General features: G+C 39.9%; 1 protein-coding gene across 1 annotated transcript; it reads right to left on the reverse strand.

The window, feature by feature from the left end:
• Window positions 1-31: 31 nt before the first annotated feature.
• On the reverse strand, window positions 32-12,176 carry fam219ab (family with sequence similarity 219 member Ab). Its single transcript, XM_078249839.1, has 6 exons — window positions 11,914-12,176; window positions 10,302-10,401; window positions 7,347-7,452; window positions 5,520-5,600; window positions 5,377-5,431; window positions 32-1,935 (listed from the first exon to the last, which is right to left on the reverse strand). The coding sequence occupies exons 1-6, from the start codon at window positions 11,989-11,991 to the stop codon at window positions 1,777-1,779; spliced, it is 579 nt and encodes a 192-aa protein (XP_078105965.1). The 5' UTR covers window positions 11,992-12,176; the 3' UTR covers window positions 32-1,776.
• Between the last annotated feature and the right edge of the window lie 8,245 nt (window positions 12,177-20,421).

Below are 20,421 nucleotides of genomic sequence, written 5' to 3' on the forward strand. Positions count from 1 at the left end.
AACAACAAAAACAGTAAGGTAGGACAGGGACTGCTCCATTAGCTTTGTGTTTATTTATAGTTTTCATACACTGCACATAACAACATTGTTAAATACTGTAATGGAAGTGTTTACGAACATTACAAGAAAATCATTTAAAAAAAAAAAGGAAAACCAAAGAAAAACAGTTATCACCTGTGTCTGTTAAAAAAGCATAACTTCATAGACAGCAAATGCTTTTCAAATCAAGTCAATGGTCCATATGGCAATAAATACACATCTTTTAAACTTCTCTGTACTTAAGGCATAGTCTAATTGCAAATTATCAACTGATTTAAGGGAAGGAGAGAGTCATAAATGAAGGATATTAGTGCTCCGAGTCAATGATGCTCGATGTTGCCATTACAAAATAATTTCCAACCCATTAGTCAAAAGAGACGAACATATGTCATCTTTCTCCTTATGTTGGCGTTGTATGTCTGTCTGTCTGTATGCATGCATGTGCATGTGTGTGTGTGTGTGTGTGTGTGTGTGTGTGTGTGTGTGTGTGTGTGTGAAAGATGAGAAAGGGTAAATCTTTCTGCGGTCTTGACCTGTGTGCTCTCTTGATGATTGGTGGTGGGAAGAAAGGAATGGCTAGGAAGGAATGTCAAGTGATCGAGAAAAGATATAAGACACAGCAGTGTGTGTTAAAAAAAAATCTATCTAAAGGTCCCTTTGGCCTTGATAATATGTCAATCATGTGAGCATCATGTGTTAAGAGTGTCGGTGCAACAATATGTAATCTTCCCTTTTGACACAGTTCATTTCAGATAAGACACTGTCACTGCTATGCAGGAAAGAGTACACAGATATGGGCCCAAAAATAAAACAAAACAAAATGTGCAAATTCCAAATGATACAAGTCAAGCTAGTGCCACAACAGTAGCATGTGATTGCACAATAGAAATAGGGCGAAAGTCAAATGTGCAACAAGCTACTTCCTTATTTATTTTTCTCCATTCAATTACTCAGTCCAGTGCTCTTCATGCAATTTGTTCCTCAGCCATTCATGTTCATACATTCATCCCTAAACTCTGTATTGAAACATCTCAAGCCTGTAGGGCAAAGAAAGCAAAAGTGTTGAGGGTGGTGTGAATGAGTGCAACGACCTGGCCTGTGCTACATAACAACCCTGTACAGTACAATACATACGGCACCGGATATCTTCTATTTAGGGATCCCGAGACCGCAGTCTTCTGAAATATCTCCACATCAACACATACAATCATACTTATCCCTAGGGCTTGAAAAAAAAGTAAGCATTTAAATTAAAACTAACAAACAAAAACAAAACCTGGAAAAATGCTAAAAATGCAACCCAGAATTCCGTCAGCAGTTATGATGTTTCTTATTCTTTAGGGAAATGGAATTCACTTCATAGCATCAATTGACCTTCGGTGTTCTGTCCACTAATATCAGTTGAGTTACGTTATAGCATGTTCCCCAGGAGAAGGGCTCTCAAACACAAGTGCACGTCCTACCATAGGAGGAAACCACCGCTTATACTCATATTTTAAACACATACTGAATCTTTTCAAATGTGTTCCTTCCCCTAGATTTTTTAACCTAACACTCGTCCTGTTAATTTGATTATTTTGTCATTGTCATTATCGTCATAGCACTTAACTGTCGTTAAAATACTCTACCAATGCTTCACTGTCACCACTGTGGCGGGGCGAAGTAAACTCACAGCAGATGAAGATTGGGGGTTACATTGTGTGGAGAAGGGGAGAGGCAGAAGGTCAGAGGGTGGGGTTACTGTATTTGACAGGTGGTGGAGGAGGTTGCCTGGCAGCACATGCAGGTGGGGTTGACGGATTTGGGCGGGATCAGATCCAGGTCCTCGTCGTCGGGGATCTCATCAAGGCGGTAACCATCTTTCAGCAGCTGGATGTTCAAATCCTGATTGATTTGCTGGAGAAAAGGAGGATAGACAGAGGATGTTTGATAGGGATTGAGCATACACTGTAAAAAAAAAGTCCTCCTCTTAACTGTGAAGTGAAGCCAGAATATCCTGCATACGGGCACCGCCATCTTTTAATTTTGGAACCAGAGTCTGCGCAGCAGTGATTGGGCGGTGGAGCCGTGGTATCAAAGTCACCCCCATACACCCGCCTGACAAGGGGCGTAGCCGTAATTTCCCAAGTGAGGGGGACAGATTGTTCAGGGGCTCAGAGGAGGATTTTTATTGAAAAGATCCTCTTCCATTTGTCTCACCAAATGGCGGTTTCCAAGAAGCCTACATTTCATTTATGATTGATGGACAGACATTTGGGGTTAGTGTAGGGGGGTCCGGGGGCATGCCCCCCCAAAGAAATGTTTGGCCTTAATAGCCCAAATTTGGTGGCCTCCGCACATTCTAATGCCACAATTCCATCATATACACTGATCTTAATTATTGCATTTAATGAGTTTTCCTCCCTATAATTTTGTGTATATCCTTTTATTATATATGAATCTATTATAGGCTATATCTATATGAGTCTATCAATCAATTGACACAACCTTAGTAACGTGCACACTCACCTACTTATGGTAGGTTGAAATCAACTCAGACGTGTTGTAAGTGTGGGGGACAGAGGGCACCGACATGGAAGGTGCGGGGGAGATTCCCCCCCCCGTGCCCCGTGTCCGCTACACCCATGCGCTTGACCAATCACGAGTCAGTCACAGCTGTCAATCAATCGTGACATTTCACCCCGTTTTTATAGAATCAAATAACTAATTGAAACCAAACTGTTCAGAAAAATGAACAGTTAAACAAACATCAGGGTGATCAGAACTATCTATAATGACCGAAAAACTATCTTTGGGGAAAAAATTGTTTAAGGTGTACTTTGATTATTTAATTTGGTCCATATCCCATCCGCCAACATGGAGGGGGCGGGGTTTATGACCTATAGTGCAGCGAGCCAACGGGGGGGCAATCCAGATGTTTTGGCTTCACTTATATAGTCTATGTATTAACCCCTGGGTTTGAGTAGCGTTTCCCAACCCAAGTACCGTGGACCAGTACTGGGCAACAGAGCTAACTAAAGTAAGTCATCAGTACGCAGTGTTTGGAGTAAAAAACTGAAAAAAAGTCTGTGAGTGTTATTTTCTATTGCTGGAATTCAATGGATGAGATGACTGCAGAGACATACATTTGCAAGATGGACATAGGCCTACTCCCATTATTTTCAGGAGTTATTACGCTGCGTTGAAGCGAGGCGCTGTCCTGTCACTGTTCCTGTGATCAGAGCTAGAACCAGAGACGGTACGGACAACATCTGTGTCCTGTCAGTGCGGTCAGCAGTTTGTCTGAGCAGCTGACAGATATAGACATGGTGGGAATTAACGTTTAGGCTTGCTACATGTTATAGCATTACATTTTATCAGCGGTGGAAAGTAACTATACCGTACTTCAATACAATTGTAGGGTACTTTTAATAGAATCATTTCATTTTCTCATACTTTATACTTCTACTCCACTACAATTCAGAGTCAATGAGGCCTATTGTACATTTTACTTAACTATTTATTTTATGCTTTAGTTGCTTTGCAGATTCAAATTAATAATATAAAATATTATGAATAAATTATGATGTAGGCCTATTGAAGTGGATAAAGATGAGACTTTGTTGACCCCATGGTGAAATTCACAAGTTACCTGCCAAGTCTGCAGTTATTTTGGTGAAAGTTACTAAAAAGTATCGCAAAAGTAGTGTAAAGCATTACAATTCAGAGACAGTAATGTTGTAATAATTACTCTCAAATGACAGTAACTAGTAATCTATAATGTATTACCTTTTGGAAGTTACTTGCCCAACACTGTCAGTATGTGAATCACTCCATCATTAATAGCTACTCTATCTGCATGTGGTGTGAGTTCTTCTGCCAGACCCTATCCCGGCAGGTCCAGACATTTTGTTGCATACAACTTTGGGCTCGTTTGGGGTTCAAGGTTTGCTGATTTTTTGATTGTCTTCTTCCATGTCTGTCATGTGTTGCAAGTAGATACACAATGCCCACAACAAAGGAGCCAGAGTGTAACTAATTTGTTAAATTAGCCTGGTGAGCCTGGTGAGCCAGTAGTCAATTTCTGTTCAAATTCAGGTCTCAGTCAGGTTTAATCAAGTTGGGTCTCAGTTTTAAGTCCAAACTCTAGTATTGTGTTCCTGTTACTGTTATAACCAGCTAGCTAACATGACAGCTAGCATACGCCTATTCGCTTTCTGGCAGAGAGTTAGATGAGAAGATGGATACCACTCTCATGTCTGTACCATAAATATGAAGCTACAGCCAGCAGCTGGTTAGCTTAGCTTAGCACAAAGACTGGAAACAGGGGAAAGGTAACATAATCTGACTACCTTTCAAACACACAACATATACGTACTTGACACGTTGTATCCTGTTTGCTTTATCCATAAAAAAACCCAAAGATGTGTATTGACAACAATATTTCCTCTGACTTATTCAGATTTAGGCAATATATACAACTTATCTCAAGTTTTTTTTTAAGCTCTGGACTTAGGCTGGGTAACCATGGCAAACCCTTTCACAGATGGCTGTAAGGCTCATCACTTGGAGCGTTGTCATTACAGTAATGTAATGACTACTACTGTCCTGCTGTGATTTCTTTTTCAGCAAAACAATGCCTTTGTTTGCATGCACAACAGAAGCAAAGTCTTTATTATAGCAATGTCTTCATTCAAAATCCCAGCATTTATTTTTTTATGTAATAATTGTCAAGTCTCCTGTAGATAACCTGCATACAGTTCTGTACTGCATAAACAACAACCACAATTCCCTACTTAGTCAGCTGCAGTCCAATCATACTGTTGCCTCGGTGCAGTGCCTGCTCACAACTTGCTGTTGTTAGCCAGTACGAAGTAAGAGGAGACAATGGGTTACAAAATAACATTTACTGTATAATAGCTAATTATTTCTACATACAAATAGTCAGAAACAGATAATGGATGTATAGGGTGAGAACGAGGATTGCTCCAGGGGAATAAATATGATGATGTGTTTGTAATTTGCACTTAAATTGGCAGCAGTTTTCCAGCGTTGAAAACAGGATTTCCAGGAGCAGACACCCAGCGATTACATTTCATTTGATTCCCCGCTTTTTGTCTCATGCACATTTGTGTGCAGGTGTGTCTGCAATGTAACGATGCGCTTGTAGCGAGCACACACGCCTTCAGAAATAACATGGATGAGCAAGATTGATACAAATGGGTTGGCATAAATAGGCCTGGCACTTGGCCTTTTGACAATGATGGTAAATGGAGGGAAGAAAGCAAGGGAGGAAGCGAATGAGAGAGTAAACGTGAGGCAAAGAAGCAGATATTTATGCTCTCTCACATGTCTCACCTCAGCTGAGGAGTATCCCGACGATGAGTATCTGGACATGTCAAAATCATCATCACTGAAACAAACAAAAACCATAAGTTAGTTTATCATTTCTGTTTATGGCGCTTATGTGGCAAGAAGTGTATTCATGTGTGTGAGTTCACCTGTCTGTGTCTAGGGCCACCAAGGGCTTCTCATCTGGGCTCTGATCTAAAGAGGAATAGCCTTTATTGGGCACAACCAACCTGCAGGGAGGGAACAGATAGAGAGAGAGAGAGAGAGAGAGAGAGAGAGAGAGAGAGAGAGAGAGAGAGGGAAACGATCAGATGAGCAGAACAAGGGCGTAACAGAATATGACAGGAAAAGGTGGAGGAGGGAAAATTGATTCACAAACAGGAAGCGGTGGGTAAGACTGGCAGAGATGCTGAAAGAAAAGGAAGGCCAGCCAGGTGGTGACATCACAGCTGAGCTACAGTGACAACAGAAGCATGAAAGAGGTCTAATTTGTAACTCGGACATCTTACACGCCCTAAATCAATACAACTATTCTCTTCCCGCCTCGCTGACAGACAGAGATAATGGACATAGATAATAATATGAATCTTGTCAAGCCCATGAAAACATGTTTCTGATCTTACACATAGAATCTGCATACAATACACTATGACATAAACCCAACAGAATTAGTGGACACAAGGGAACAAGGGAATTTCCCCAGTGTGGGATTAATGAAGTCTATCTTATTTTATTGTATCTTGTTTTGTGGCTTTTTTGTGTTGCTCCTCAAAATACATCATTACATACTGTGCAGTATTTGTACACTAACAGCTAGTACAGAATTGGACAACTACTTCATTTAGATCTTATTTTAGTAAATTAGCCTGTATGTGATTTGCTGTCAGTAGATAATAAAAACAAAAAAATAAAAATACTACACCAGAATGAGGACTTAAAGGTCCCATATTGTAAAAAGTGAAATTTCCATGTCTTTTTTTTTTTTATTATAAAGCAAGTGGAGGTGTTATATAAATACTGTGCCAGTATGAAAACGCCCAATCCACAGAGAAATGCACACAGCTTGTATTCAGAAACCGTGCCTTTAAACGAGCCATCAGGACTTCTGTATGGTTGTGATGTCACAACTATACTATATATAGGTAGAAAGTCCCGCTACAGTGCCGCTACAGTCATTCCCCGGCTGCAATGACGGTGCAGAGACTCCGAGAGCACAGATGTGGAAGACCCAGAAACGCTGACCAACTGGTAAATACAGGTATATTCAGACAGATAGTATGATGAAAATAAGCATGTAAACATGTTCCAGTAGAAACCTAGAATACAAGACCAATATCACGACATTAAAGTACAACGAAATGCAGAGTCACAAAAGTACTTGCAAAGTAAATAAAATTATTAAAATTGAATAAAAGGAGTAGCCTAATAATGATCTGTACATACACAGCAAATTATATTTGGACTAGTGAAAGAAAAAACTACAACACCACAGAATAAAGAAAAAACATTTCAGTGAGCATTAGAGGCAGCGTTACGGAGACGTAGTAAAATTAAGACCGGTTTAAAATGATTTAAGAACACAATACTTCAGCAAATGTAAGACTTTTTAAGGCCTAAAATTTTGATTGAGAAATTTTAGACTTTTTTAGACTTTTTAAAGTGCTCATATTATGCATGCATGTGCGACTCCCAACAAAGATGGTATAGAAGTGAGATGTCTCACTCTGTAGCTAAAACAGAGAGCTCAACACACAGGGTGAAAAGAGGAGCTGCAGCAATGTGCAGTACAACAAATATGTGGTGTTTTCTGAAAATTAAACCACATAAACCTATTCTAGTACAACCTCTAAATACAATTATGAACCTGAAAATGAGCATAATATGAGCACTTTAAGACCCGCGGAAACCCTGCAGAAAGACACCAGCCACCATCTCATTTTATTCACCAAACCGAGACCACGGCGCTCACTTCTTACCGCGTTCTGGCCATGACGTTGTTCTTCTTGGGCTGCTGGTTGACTGGACTACCTACAGCGTTGCCGTTCTTCAATGAGCCCTTCCTAGCCAGCTCTCTCTGTTTCTCTGCACACACACACACACACACACACACACACACACACACACACACACACACCAGGTTAGCTACAAAAAACACACACAAACTGCCCAAAAGGTTAAGGTAATCTACTTGTACGACACCTTTAATTAAATGTTGCAATTTGCTTGTTATAATATTCCCAAATAAACCAGGGCGTTGCTGACAGAAAATATATAATTTCTTAACTTTCTGTTGCATTTCTATTGCAAACTTTGTGGAAGTCTCCTCGGGTTATCAAATTTACTTTAAAGAAGAAAGGAGTCAGGGAGTGTGGCGATCAAGCAAGGGAATGCGGTCAAATTCTACTTGACTTCACTTGACTGTGACATATTTGTTTTCTGAACATGATGACAAACTCTAAGCTTTGCAGCACAGTACAAGACGGGGATATCAGATCAGTTTCTGTTTACTGACCAGGAAGTGATGATCACTGCTGAGGGGCTGAGGGGGTTGTTTAATTTATGTAATATGATACAATACAAAAGCCACAAAGCATTAGAAAATACATTCAGAAACAACACGCTCTCTTCCCCCTTTTCTCCTTTTTTTGTTGATTCTCATTACTTATCATCAGATGAAAAGTAGCTAAATTAATGCTAGTAGTCTACTCTGAGCCAGCGGTGAACTAAAGTATAATACAGTGACAGTAGAAAATGTGTCTAATTCATATTGTGCCACCAGTTAATTACCCTGGAAATCCAGAGTTCTCCCGAGAGCACAATTTGAATTTGCTCAGCGAGTCACTCTGGCATTCAGTAATGATGCTCATTAACTATGCCCTTGTAGCCGAGCTGCACCAATCACATCGGTGTATCTGATATAGGTGGGCCGGAGGCGAGCTAAACAGATGACGACAGCGCTGCGACATCAAAGTCATTAGCAAACATTGCAAGATGGCTACGGATGAACACCAGTTGTTTGAAACAGCTTTGGCCGCTACAATGAACGAGTTAGACTTGGCTTTTTATCTAAAAGAGGAACAGAAGACGGCGCTTGAATCGCTCCTTTGCAAGAAGGATGTTTTTGCTGTTTTGCCGACTGGATACGGCAAGAGTTCAATCTAACAGTTAGCTCTGCTGGTAGCTAAGCGTATGGGTCTCTGAATACGTCACACCGTGTATTGTTGTGATTGGTCGTAGTGTCATCCAATTGCGTGCAGTGAGATTTTCAAATGCATGCTTGGTGCTGCCCATCAAGTTGGGCCGTTTTCATTACTCAATGCCAGACCCGTAATCTTTCAGATTTGGGTCTGAATTTCCAGGCTACCAGTTAATAGCATTACACTTTTAATCCAGACACTAGATTATTTTCCAGCTCAAGAACACAAAGGCAAAGTGTTGTGTTAAACAAGCATGCATTAATAAGGGAGTATCTTCAGATTGTATTTCATAGACAGGAAATGTTATGACAGTGTTTACATGTCATAAAAAGGCTGAACAACCAATTAGATTAATATGAAAATACAACTGTGGCCATTGTTGTGGTCTCACTTTCAACATGCAGGATAGATGTAGAATGAAATGAACTTCTACAGTGGCTGATGTTCTGCACATGTGGAAGCCAGAGTTACACTTAAAAAAAAAACAACCTTTTCATGCGTTTCTGTCACTGAGTAGTTCACTCCTACTGAAGAGTCTTGGTTCTTTAAGACTTTGGCTAACAAAGTATTACAGTAGGAGTAAAAGAAGATTGAAGCATTGTTGCTCACCACTTGACTCTGTCCAAGGTGCTGAAAGGAACCTTTAAGGACCGTGGCTTTAAATAAACTCTAGAGACTTAAATATGTTTTGCCGTAGATGTCAATTCATAAGCAAAACAGTAAAAATGGATTAGAGCTGAAACACTTAGAAAATAATAATTGATTAGATGATTGAAACGTAACTGACAATGAAGAGCTGCAAAGTTTGATCGATTAGTTATTAAATAACTTAACTTAATTAAATTAATCACTAACTATTTTGATAATCAATTAATCGGTTTTAATCATTTTTATGAAAACAATCGTTAGTTGCAGCCCTATGACAATAACTCTGATAATCAATCCACTGTTTTAGTTACTTTTCAAGCAAAAAGGCTTCTAAAATGTGAAAATGTATTGCTTTTTTGTCTGTTATATATGCATGTAAATAAATACTTCTTGGGGTGTGGAACTGAGAAAAAAAGCAATTTGAGGCCATGCACCTTGGACTCTGAGAAGTTGTGACAGGCGTTATTTCATAAATACTGTAGATATCCTAAAATGGAGGAATATGGTACTTTTTAACCGATAATTTAGCAGCATAACAAGATTGATTAAAGGACAAATCCTGCGCAAAATGAACCTAGGGGTTAATAAGACATGTGTACCGAGTCGACCGTTCTCTGGGATTTGTTTTCATGCTAATCGTCTGTGACCAGTTTTATCGCAAACTGCTAATTAGCTTATAAAGCTAGTTGTCGGGGCACGGGTAAAGTAAAAAGAAATGTCTATTTCTACACCACTAACAAGGCTCAAAATAGCACCACACTTCCACGGTAGCATAATGAGGGTCCCTACATGTAAACCGAAGCATTGAGAACTTTGTAAGTGTACAGACAGTTTATTAAAAAGATAGATTATAAAGACAGTACCATTCACTATACAGGCAGGGAAAACAGTCACGACCAGTCGAACGACGAACGCTGTGCAACCAGTAACCAGTAACATAGCTCAAGCACGGCGTTCATCGTTCGACTGATCGTGACTGTTTTCCAAAGATGGCGCCTGCCTGTCTAGTGAACGGTACAGTCTTACAGGATATGCTGGTTCCCACAGACAGACACTTAGCCTACACATACTGTCGCTCTTACTCACCTATTTTCATCTGCAGGGGGGAGGGCTTGTAGTTGATAGTGACAGGTTCCCCCTCTCTGGTGTCGGAGTCCGCCTCTGAGGCTGTGGACGAGGCCGGGTCCTGGAGACAAACGGTAGGACGGCGTGGACAGAAAGATGAGCACAAATGTGCATTACTGAGGCATTAATGAATAATTCATGTCTTTTTGCAATGCATAACAGACACACGTCTATGCCCAGACAATGTGAATAAAACAGTTCATAAATAGATTAAACATAGCAATAGTCCCTCTCTACGGATGAAGCGTTACAAATAGCTTGGTTCAAAACTATTCCGACTGAAACACACTCTTTACTTCTCGAGAACTGGACAACATAAATCTTTAGCGGCAAACTAGGTTTTGTTATAGCTACCTCCAACTGATAGAGATCGAAACTGTGAATCAACATAGCCATTACACTATCACATTTGAGAGCATCAAATTTGAAGGCAGAATCCTATATCTGGCCGCACATACAGGACTCTGAAGGACTCACAAGTTTTGTCCCTTCTGCCATAGCACCGCTGAACTGAACGTTGTTGTAAATGTGGTTGTTTCTATGTGTATGTGTATTTTTCTGTGTATTTTGCCATGTGCATGAAACAGACTGTGATAACAAATGTCCCCCATAAGATCATCTATCTATCTATCTATCTATCTATCTATCTATCTATCTATCTATCTATCTATCTATCTATCTATCTATCTATCCTAAGTGAATGAAAGTTATTGAACTTATAGTGATCCATTATCAGGTTGCTCTAGGACCATTTGGGGGACGCCTGGAAGTCCCCTGGAAGTTCCCTTTGGGGAAACATCCTTATAAATTCACATCTTATATCCACAGGGCAAAGGTAAGGAGAAGAAAAGTGGTCACATGACGCACGGGGATGAATGATGGCATGGGGACGCCTGGAGACAACAGGTCAGACTGCTTTGGGTCTAGTCTGGCTGTCTGGCGGCCCCGGCCGTGGGCAGAAGAGGCCGCCCTGCAGGCTGCAGTAACCCAGGGCCCCGCTACAGGCCACGGAGCGCACCGCCAAATCATTTACGCAGATTTTTTTTTATTTTATTTTATCAAAAGGTCGTGCTTTAACGGTACATAGCCTACGAGCACATATTTGCGATGAAAGACCGCTCACTAATCACGTCAAAGCGACCCAAGTGGCGTTTAACCGGAGCAACATGCTGCATGGATGCTGAGGATGAAGCAGCAGCAGCAGCAGCGTTGGGATGGGATGCTTGTTTTCGCCAGACATGACGGATGCTGCTCACTACGCAGCAGACCGGACGCTGCTTGCATTACACAGTTAACCAAAAACGTCCATCTATGAGCAAATAAATGATCCTTTGACACGTTACACTGTCAGTTTGCCATTTTACTGTAGTCAGGAAAAAACTTGCCGAAAATGCTTAACGGATCAGCCAATCTTACGCATGGCAGGTGATGATGTGTCGGGATCCCAGAGCATAATATTATGAATGGAAGGCCTCGTAGTACGTACACTAAACATCCTGGAATAACAATGGTATTACAAAAAACAAAACAAAAAACAAGACCAAAACACTGATCGATTATCAATGTGACTTACCAGCGGCTGCATCTCAGCCTGCATCTCCGCCTCCTGCACGGCACTCGGCACTTGGAATCTATCTATTTCTTCCATCATTTTGGCTGCGCGCCTCTTTTCCTCCCTTCCTCCTTGAAACTAATAAATCGGTAATCGGTCGTTTGGACGAGTTCTCGCCGAGATTGTGAGTGATCTCAGATTTGTAACAATCTCTGTAGTTCTCCGGTGGCGAGCTTCATCCCAGCAGGCAGTATGTCGAAGGTGGTGTGACCAGTTGGGTGACGGTGACTCCACCACCCACTTCCGGGTAGGGTATCCCAAGCTATGGTCCGGGGACCAAGAAAGGGTCCTTTTAAAGAGGACCCAGCAAAGTTGAGTATTAAGTCAGTGGTGCATTCCCTCAAGTACTCTACTACTAAAATACTAGATTATTTTATTAGCATGGGAGATTTCAAAACCAGGATTAAGGACTATTTGACGCATGTCCTGTTACTGAACACTGATCATTCACTGGGTGATACAATTTGATGTTTGTTTTAAGTCTGTTTTTTTCTTTTTTATGTTGAAACTCGTTATGCTGCTGTCTTGGCCAGGACTCCCTTGTAAAAGAGATTCTCAATCGCAAATAATGTAGTACTTAGTTCAATTGATTACTTTAGTAAAATAATTGTTCACTTCTTAAACTCTACTGTAACTTTTATTCTTGTATTTGATCTGTTTTTATATTTTTAATTGTTACTGAAGTTACATTGTTGACAATTGGAACTGTATGACCACCGGCCGTTCTGGGAACGGCAAGGATTGCGGATGGATTACGTGTATAGAGCAACGGCTTATACATTGTCCCGCACTAGCGTCCTATAATATCGTATTTTATCAGTTTTTTCATATTTTTGTTGTTGTTTTCAACTGCTCTTTAATGGTTTATGTAAAGCACTTTGAATTGCCCTGTTGCTGAAACATGCTATACAAATAAAGCTGCCTTGCCCAAAGTTAGTAGGACTACTTTGCAGATTCTGATTAATACTACAACATATAATTAACAAATACATGGTTGTGTATTATTATTGGTTAAGATAAGATTTTATTAAACCCCAGGGAAAAATTCAAAAACTACACAGCCATCATGTAAAATAATAAAAATTAGCCCCACTTTTACCAGCTGCATCGTTAAAATGATGTACATATAAGTGCATCAATAATTATAATCCTATAATATAATATATTATTTCGAAATAGACCACTCTGCATAATGAGGACTTTTACTTTTGGTACTTCAAGTATATTTGGATGCTCATACTTTTGTACTTTTACTTAAGTACAATTTTGAATGCAGGACTTTTACTTCTTACAGAGTTTTACCCTGTGGTATAGCTACTTTTACTCGAGCAAAAGGTTGTACTTCTTCCACCACTGGTAACAGATTATTGTCAGTGTACTTTGTAATGTGAGCAAATTGCTATAATATGGTACGACTATGTATGTGAGGCAACTTGTTCTTTTTGTTTGGTCCTCTTTGTTTTGTCTTTTCTTTTTGCCTTTAGCCTCTCTGGAGTAACAGATAAGTCTCACATTAAAGTTGAGTGAATAACTGGAGTCAGAGGATCAGAGGATTAACCATTTCCATTGTTTTGTTTTTTTTCAAAAACAAAATAAGGCCACGTCCACACCTACCAAAACGATTCCCCCCCCCCGTCTTCCCTGGCATCGTTTCAAGAATACTTGCGTCCAAACGGATCCATCTGTAAATGACTCAACACGCTACTTCATATTCCAGACCTAGAGGTAGCGCTGCAGCGTCTGCTACAGAAATTCACCAAAAACTGAGAAGAAGAGGCAGAGCATGCGCATAAAGCTTGGGCGCTGTATACAAACAGACAGTAGAAGAAGAAACCAAACACAAGAAGAAGGAAGGAGCATAACATTTTGCCTAGTAACCCTAATAGGCTCAATATCTTCTCCAGCAGGAACACAAGCGTGTAGTCTGCCATTGTTGTTGTTGTTGTTGTTGTTATGAGACGTCGTCGCGGGATAAGAGGTCGAAGGCTAGAGGTCGAGGGGTGTGGCGATGACATCATCGATACGCAAGTATGCGGCTTCGCCGTCCAAATGAAGACGCAAGGGCGGCGTTTTCTAATTTTTTCACCCTGGGACCAGGTTTCAAAAAAGTGCGTCTTCAGGCAGTGCGTTTACAGGATTCGTTTGGACGATCGGCCAGAAGGATGCAAAGCATGTCTGTTTACACCAAAAAGCATTTCTGTGTGGATGGCCCCTAAATCTTCTTTCTGCAGCCAGTGAAAGCGAGGTCCCCAGCCTTTGAGGTGTAAAAGTTTCTCCACAGGTAGTCCTCCCCACCCATGGAAAATATAACAAGGAGAAGACCCCACACTTTTTCCTCTCTGTCACACACACACACACACACACACACGCACACACGCACGCACACGCGCACACACACACACACGCACGCACGCACGCACACACACACACACACACACACACACACACACACACACACACACACACTTGCATGAAAACACTACATTCACAAACAACACGACATTGTGCCATGTTTTTCCTGCTCTTCTCTTATTAACAGGATAAATCCTATACTCACGTCTCAACTACATAATTATCTCAAAAGAAATATCAAAGGTGAGTGCTTGCCTCGCTTTTTGGTTCCTGTTTTTTGAGTGTATATAAATTAAATTCTCTTCTTGGCAGGAAATGCAGCGCCCAATGTGTAAACTCCAGTTGAAACCTTGCGGACCGGCGAACACACAAGACAAGTCTTTCATTACAAGAATACTAGACAGATCAGAAGCAGACCTCTTAACAACCCATCATTCAGAAAGTCAATTAACAATCATCTTTATCCAGGAATTTAAATTAAAACTGAATAAATTACTCAATCAAATGAGCAGCCCAAACCAATTAATTATAGATGATGAGTTAATTAAGAAATGAGTTGGACGGTGAAAAAAACACACGTCTTAACAGAAACAGCAGTAGTATTTGTAATGGGGGAATTGATTTCTAACATGCGGTCTGTGATGTCTGTGAGTGCATGTAGGTCAAATTATAATCCAGTGTCTTTATTTTAATTGACAGTATATGATTTAGTTTTCCGAGGATCACTCAGTTGATGTGACTTTACTCAACCTCAGTCCATTCGAGGAACTGCAGTGCAGCCGGGACAGCTTTCTGCCTCATCACCCAGCAACCTGTTTTATTATAAACATACTATCGTTATAGTACGATAGTATGTGGATATGCCTGTCTTAAAAATGTGTTCAACGTAAATGTAAGGAATGCCCGATGACTGCACTGGTGGAGCTGTCTATGTGTCTGTCCTTGTCTTATGTGTGTGTATTTTGTTATTTTTGTCATGAAATTGTAGTGTATATTTAGTTTTTGTTTTACAATTTTTAATTTTTATTGTTTATGATGTTATGCGTATTTATTATTGCATTGCCGCATTTCAAGTGAGTTGTAAGGACCTCAGGAAGAATAGCACCGGCAATGCAGGAGCTAATGAGGATCCTAAATAAACAAACAAACAAACAAACAGCCGTGACCGAGGATATTCACTCAAGCTAATTTTGTACAATTAAGTGCAATTTCTAGGTACTTATACTTTACTTAAAGGGGCGCTATGCAGTTTTAGCCATTTCTTAGCTGTTTTCTCGCTTTTGCTGGCAGGTTTCTCTATAGAGCTCCCCCTACAGCTTCAGAATAGATATTTGGCAGCTCCTATGTTTACTTGTGTCTGACTCCTCTCTCGGTCAGTCTTCCGTTTCCTCTTCCTCTGTTCCTCCGACAATGCTTTCCTAGCTTTCTGCTTCTTTTTTGCCGGCTCAGCCATGACAATGTGTGAAAAACTCCATCGCTACCTTGTTAGCCGGTTCCTGAATGGGCGTATGTGTGCAGCGCCGTGAAGCAATTCATTGCATTGCGAGACCTGATATCACGCCATACTTCCTGACGCTGAGGCCGGCGACTCGCCGGCCCAAAGTTGCAAGAGTGGTTTTTCAACTCACAGGCGCTAGGGGGAAGCAAGACGACCACCATTCAACTCGAAAAAAGTCATATAACCACTCCAATGACTCCGAAGATGTTCAGTTAAGGTACATTAAGCTAAAAAAAACTGCATAGTTCCCCTTTAAGAATACTTTACACTTCATTACATTTCAGAGGCAAATGTTGTGTTTTTTTAAAAATAGTTTCAAAACAGCATCCTGACCAAACTTTGACATAAACCAGTCTGTGATACACTCAACATCCTTTGATCTTACATTTTCTATTAGTCAAAATAATTCATAATTTCTCCTTTTTTCAAACTCAAAAATGAGGTATAATGTCATTTAAATTAGGTTAATTTACCATGAATAAAAAAAGCGTCGAAAAGAGGACAAAAACGTTTTAAAAAAGCATAAAAAAACGACAAAACGTCGGAAAAAAGTTCCAAAAAAAGTGCATTTTTCAATTTTGACCCAGAATGACAAGTTCATGTCCAACGGTGAAGACAACACAAGGGTTAAGTACAATTTCTAGGTACACTTTACTTGAGACTTTACACTTCACTAATTTAAAAAGTACAATATTTCCCTCTATGATATTGTACTTTTTAATCTACTGCATTTATCTGACATCTATATAGTTACTTTTACAGATTGTAATTTCACTTAGAACCATATTATCAGCTACTGTAATAAAAAACGATTTGCTGTTTTAGACTAAAATGCTGCCTCCATGTTCAGCAATAATAATATTCCAATAATATCATATGTATACCACTCTGAAACCGTTCATTGTGCATTATGAGTAGGCCTACTTTTACTTTTTAAGTACAATTAGATGATAATACATTTGTAGTTTTACTACTGTAGTTTTGAATGCAGGAGTAAAAGGTACAAACGTTGCCTTTTTCACTAAGAGTCAGACTCTTATTCTTAATCCACCATGTGATGTGAACATGAACAAGGCACAAGACTCTTGCTGGGACGTTTACGTGGGTTTAAAGTGCTCATGTTATGCTCATTTTCAGGTTCATAATTGTATTTAGAGGTTATTTCAGAATATTTTTACATGGTTTAATTTTCAAAAAACACCATATATTTGTTGTACTACACATTGCTGAAGCTCATCTTTTCACCCTGTGTGTTGAGCTCTCTGTTTTAGCTACAAAGTGAGACATCTCACTTCTGTTCAATCTTTGTTGGGAGTCGCACATGCTCAGTAGCTAGGTAAGGACTACTAGCCAGTCAGAAGCAGAGTATGAGCTAGCCACGCTAGCAGCTAGGCGAGCATTATAACGTGTGTTACAAAGTGATGCAGTGAAGGCTAAAAGTTTTAAAAGCTTTTTTATATCACAAAAATGGGTTTCTTTCAACCAAATTGCCCCAAAATAACCTGGATGCATGCATGAACGTTGTATGGAACCCAGACAACATTCTTCACAGATAAAATGAATCATTACTTCCATTGAATTTGTGTTTTTTTTATTCAATTTTATAGCATTTGAAGCATTTGTCCTGACTAAACTTTGACATAAACCAGTCTGTGATCCACTCAACATCCTCTCATCTTAACTATTAGTCAAAATATTTCATCATTTCTGCTTTTTTTAACTCAAAAATTAGGTATAATGTCATTTAAGTTCGGTTTATTGGCTATTAATGAAAAGCGCTGAAAAAAGCAAGAAAAACGTTGGAAAAAGTTCATTTTTAATTTCGACCCAGAAGGACAACAAGTTCATGGTCAACAGGAAGCTATGTCTATATCTATATCTATGGTTCTCAAACTTTTTTCAATAATGTACCCCTTTTGAATTGTGTCTTTAGTAGCCTCTTACCAGGGCTAATCATTTCTGGTAGAAAAAAAGTCTTTATAAAGAGGAACAGTACAGCGCTGTCAGCGATAGATTTACTAAACAACAGCCTTGTACCTGAAAAAACATGTTAATGCTGATGGAAAAAGGCGACAAAAACTGTAATAAAAGACAAAACCTTGGAAAAAGATGGTAGAAAGAAGGAAGGAAGGAAGGCAAGAATAGGTCGAAAATAGTTTAAAAAAAAACAACCAGTGACATAACTTCGAAAAAAGTGAGAAACTTGTAAAAAGTAGAAGGACAGTAGAAGGAAGGTCCAAAGAAGGCAACACAAATGTCACTTTTTGGTAGGAAACAAAAAAGTCTACATAAAGAGGAACAATGTTCTGGACAACAGCCTTGTAACTATTAAACATTATGTTAAATATCTCATGTACCCCCTGCAGTCCTCCAAAGTACCCCTAGGGGTACACGTACCACCATTTGAGAAACCCTGCTCTATATTATAGTTCTGTAAATTAACTATAGAACTAATTAAACTATCCGATTTAAACTATAGTCGTATACAATATGGCTGTAACTACAGTTGGATGACCATACATTTTGGCAAAAAGAAACGGCCAGTTTGCTCTCATTCACAGTTTTAAAGAAACACGGAATAAAACAATCAAATGGAGCACAATGGAGCACATTAATTATACATTCTGAGGAAAATAACATGACCTTTGGCTAATGACGGCCTGCCAGAACATCCATGACAATGTGAGTCCTTCTCATTGAAAAGCCACTGACTGCACATTGTCCTTACCTGGAAATACCAGCAGAGCGCAGCAACAGCATGCTCTGCTGCACAGTAATGGAGAAAGTTCTTGGCAGCAATGAGCCGCTGCTGCAGCCAACACCAGCTGGTTTCAACCCGAGTTGGAAGTTTAGCCAGCAGGTGGCAGTCTAACTCTGCAGGAGAGGAGGTAACACAGGATGGACGGTGAATGACAATGAGGGTCAAGTAGGTCAGAGTGTTTTAGTCTGCTAAATGCAAACAGTTTGAGGTCCATACTTCTGGTCATGCATATGAATGAGATATGACTATGGCAGCATATCTGCAGGTCAGCTTTTCATACTTTGGGAAATGTGAGACGCTGGTCTTTTTGTGAGGCACTGCAAGTTTGTGAAAAAAAAAGAAAGAAAACAAAATACAAATGAATGTTCATTCATTTTCTCACTCCCCAGATTCTTATACATTTTTTATACACGTTTCCTTGTATTTTATTCTGCCGTGTCATGCATACTGATGCTTTTCCCATCACGACCATTATTTCATCTCGTCTTATGTGATAATTAGACCTCTGTCGACAGAATAAACATTCATACTAACTAAATTATACTGAATTATAATGATTTCGATATCAGAGCTGCTCTATTTAATCGTGTGTCCGTGAGTGTGTAATTTGATGAGTGTTTATGACTCTATAGGGGTTCTGTTATGAAGATCTGACTAAAAATTAGAAATAAGAATGATTCAAGTTTTAAACACAAGGACATTAGGACACATGTATCCATCCCTGCACATCTTTGCATTACTCTCGAGCAAAGATACCTGCACACACAGGACTCACTGTACTGCATAAATACGTAACCACAGACAGCCTCACAGCAACAGTTATGTGTATAGATTTACTCTCTATCTCTCTCTATTTTGCACGCACGCACACATACACAAAACGTTTTACTTGGAGCCACAATCCCACACAAGTTTTGGCCAAAACAGAGAACAACATTTGATCCCTTGGTAATTGCGTTACAAGACTGAATGTGCTACACACACACACACACACACACACACACACACACACACACACACACACACACACACACACACACACACACACACACACACACACACACACACAGTGACTCAGTCTGGGCTGATGTGGATTATGTAACCCCTCCAGCCGTGCAAATAGAGCTGCAGATTACTGGCCCCTCATATCTTTATTAGTAATCTCTCGGATATATTTGTCCTGATCATTATATAACACCATGTTGAATTCAGTGACACTCTTCCATCTCAACTGTCAGTAAACTGAATATTTTTGAGTTGTGGACAAATCACGACGTTTGAGGACGTCATCTTGGGCTTTGGGAAACACTGATCAACATTTTTTCACTATTTTCTGACATTTTATAGACCAAACAAGTAATCGAGAAAATAAATCGACAGATTCATCGACAATGAAAATAATTGTTTGTAGTTGCAGCTCAGCCCCAGATTCTTTCATGAACTGCTTTAGGACACTTGTTTGGCCTCTTGCCTGTGGTTTGCAATCTATATGCTCGGAGGTCAAAGTCTCAAAGCCAGCTGCTGCCCTTTCTTTCATTTCCTCTGGATTCAGTTAAAACCAGACTCTAAAATCTTTCATTCTTACATTCTTTGTAGAATAGAAGATCTGATTTGAAAAAGAGGCTAGTGCAGTGCAATGGTTGACAGAACACACTGACCTTCACATGCAGCTCACTGTGGAGTAGATCGCTGGATTGTCGCTGGGCAGCTTGCCTGCGTCTGGCAATGCTATGGTTAGATGGGAAAAGAGAAAGAAATGAGAGGAAGACAGCCAAAGAGCGAGGGAGAGGAACTGGCAGGCAGGTGAATGGAAGGGAAGCAGATAAACACTAGACAGATGTAGAGCCGCCTTTCTGAT

The sequence above is a fragment of the Sander vitreus genome, chromosome 5, assembly GCF_031162955.1.
Source record: "Sander vitreus isolate 19-12246 chromosome 5, sanVit1, whole genome shotgun sequence".
Lineage (NCBI taxonomy): Eukaryota > Metazoa > Chordata > Actinopteri > Perciformes > Percidae > Sander > Sander vitreus.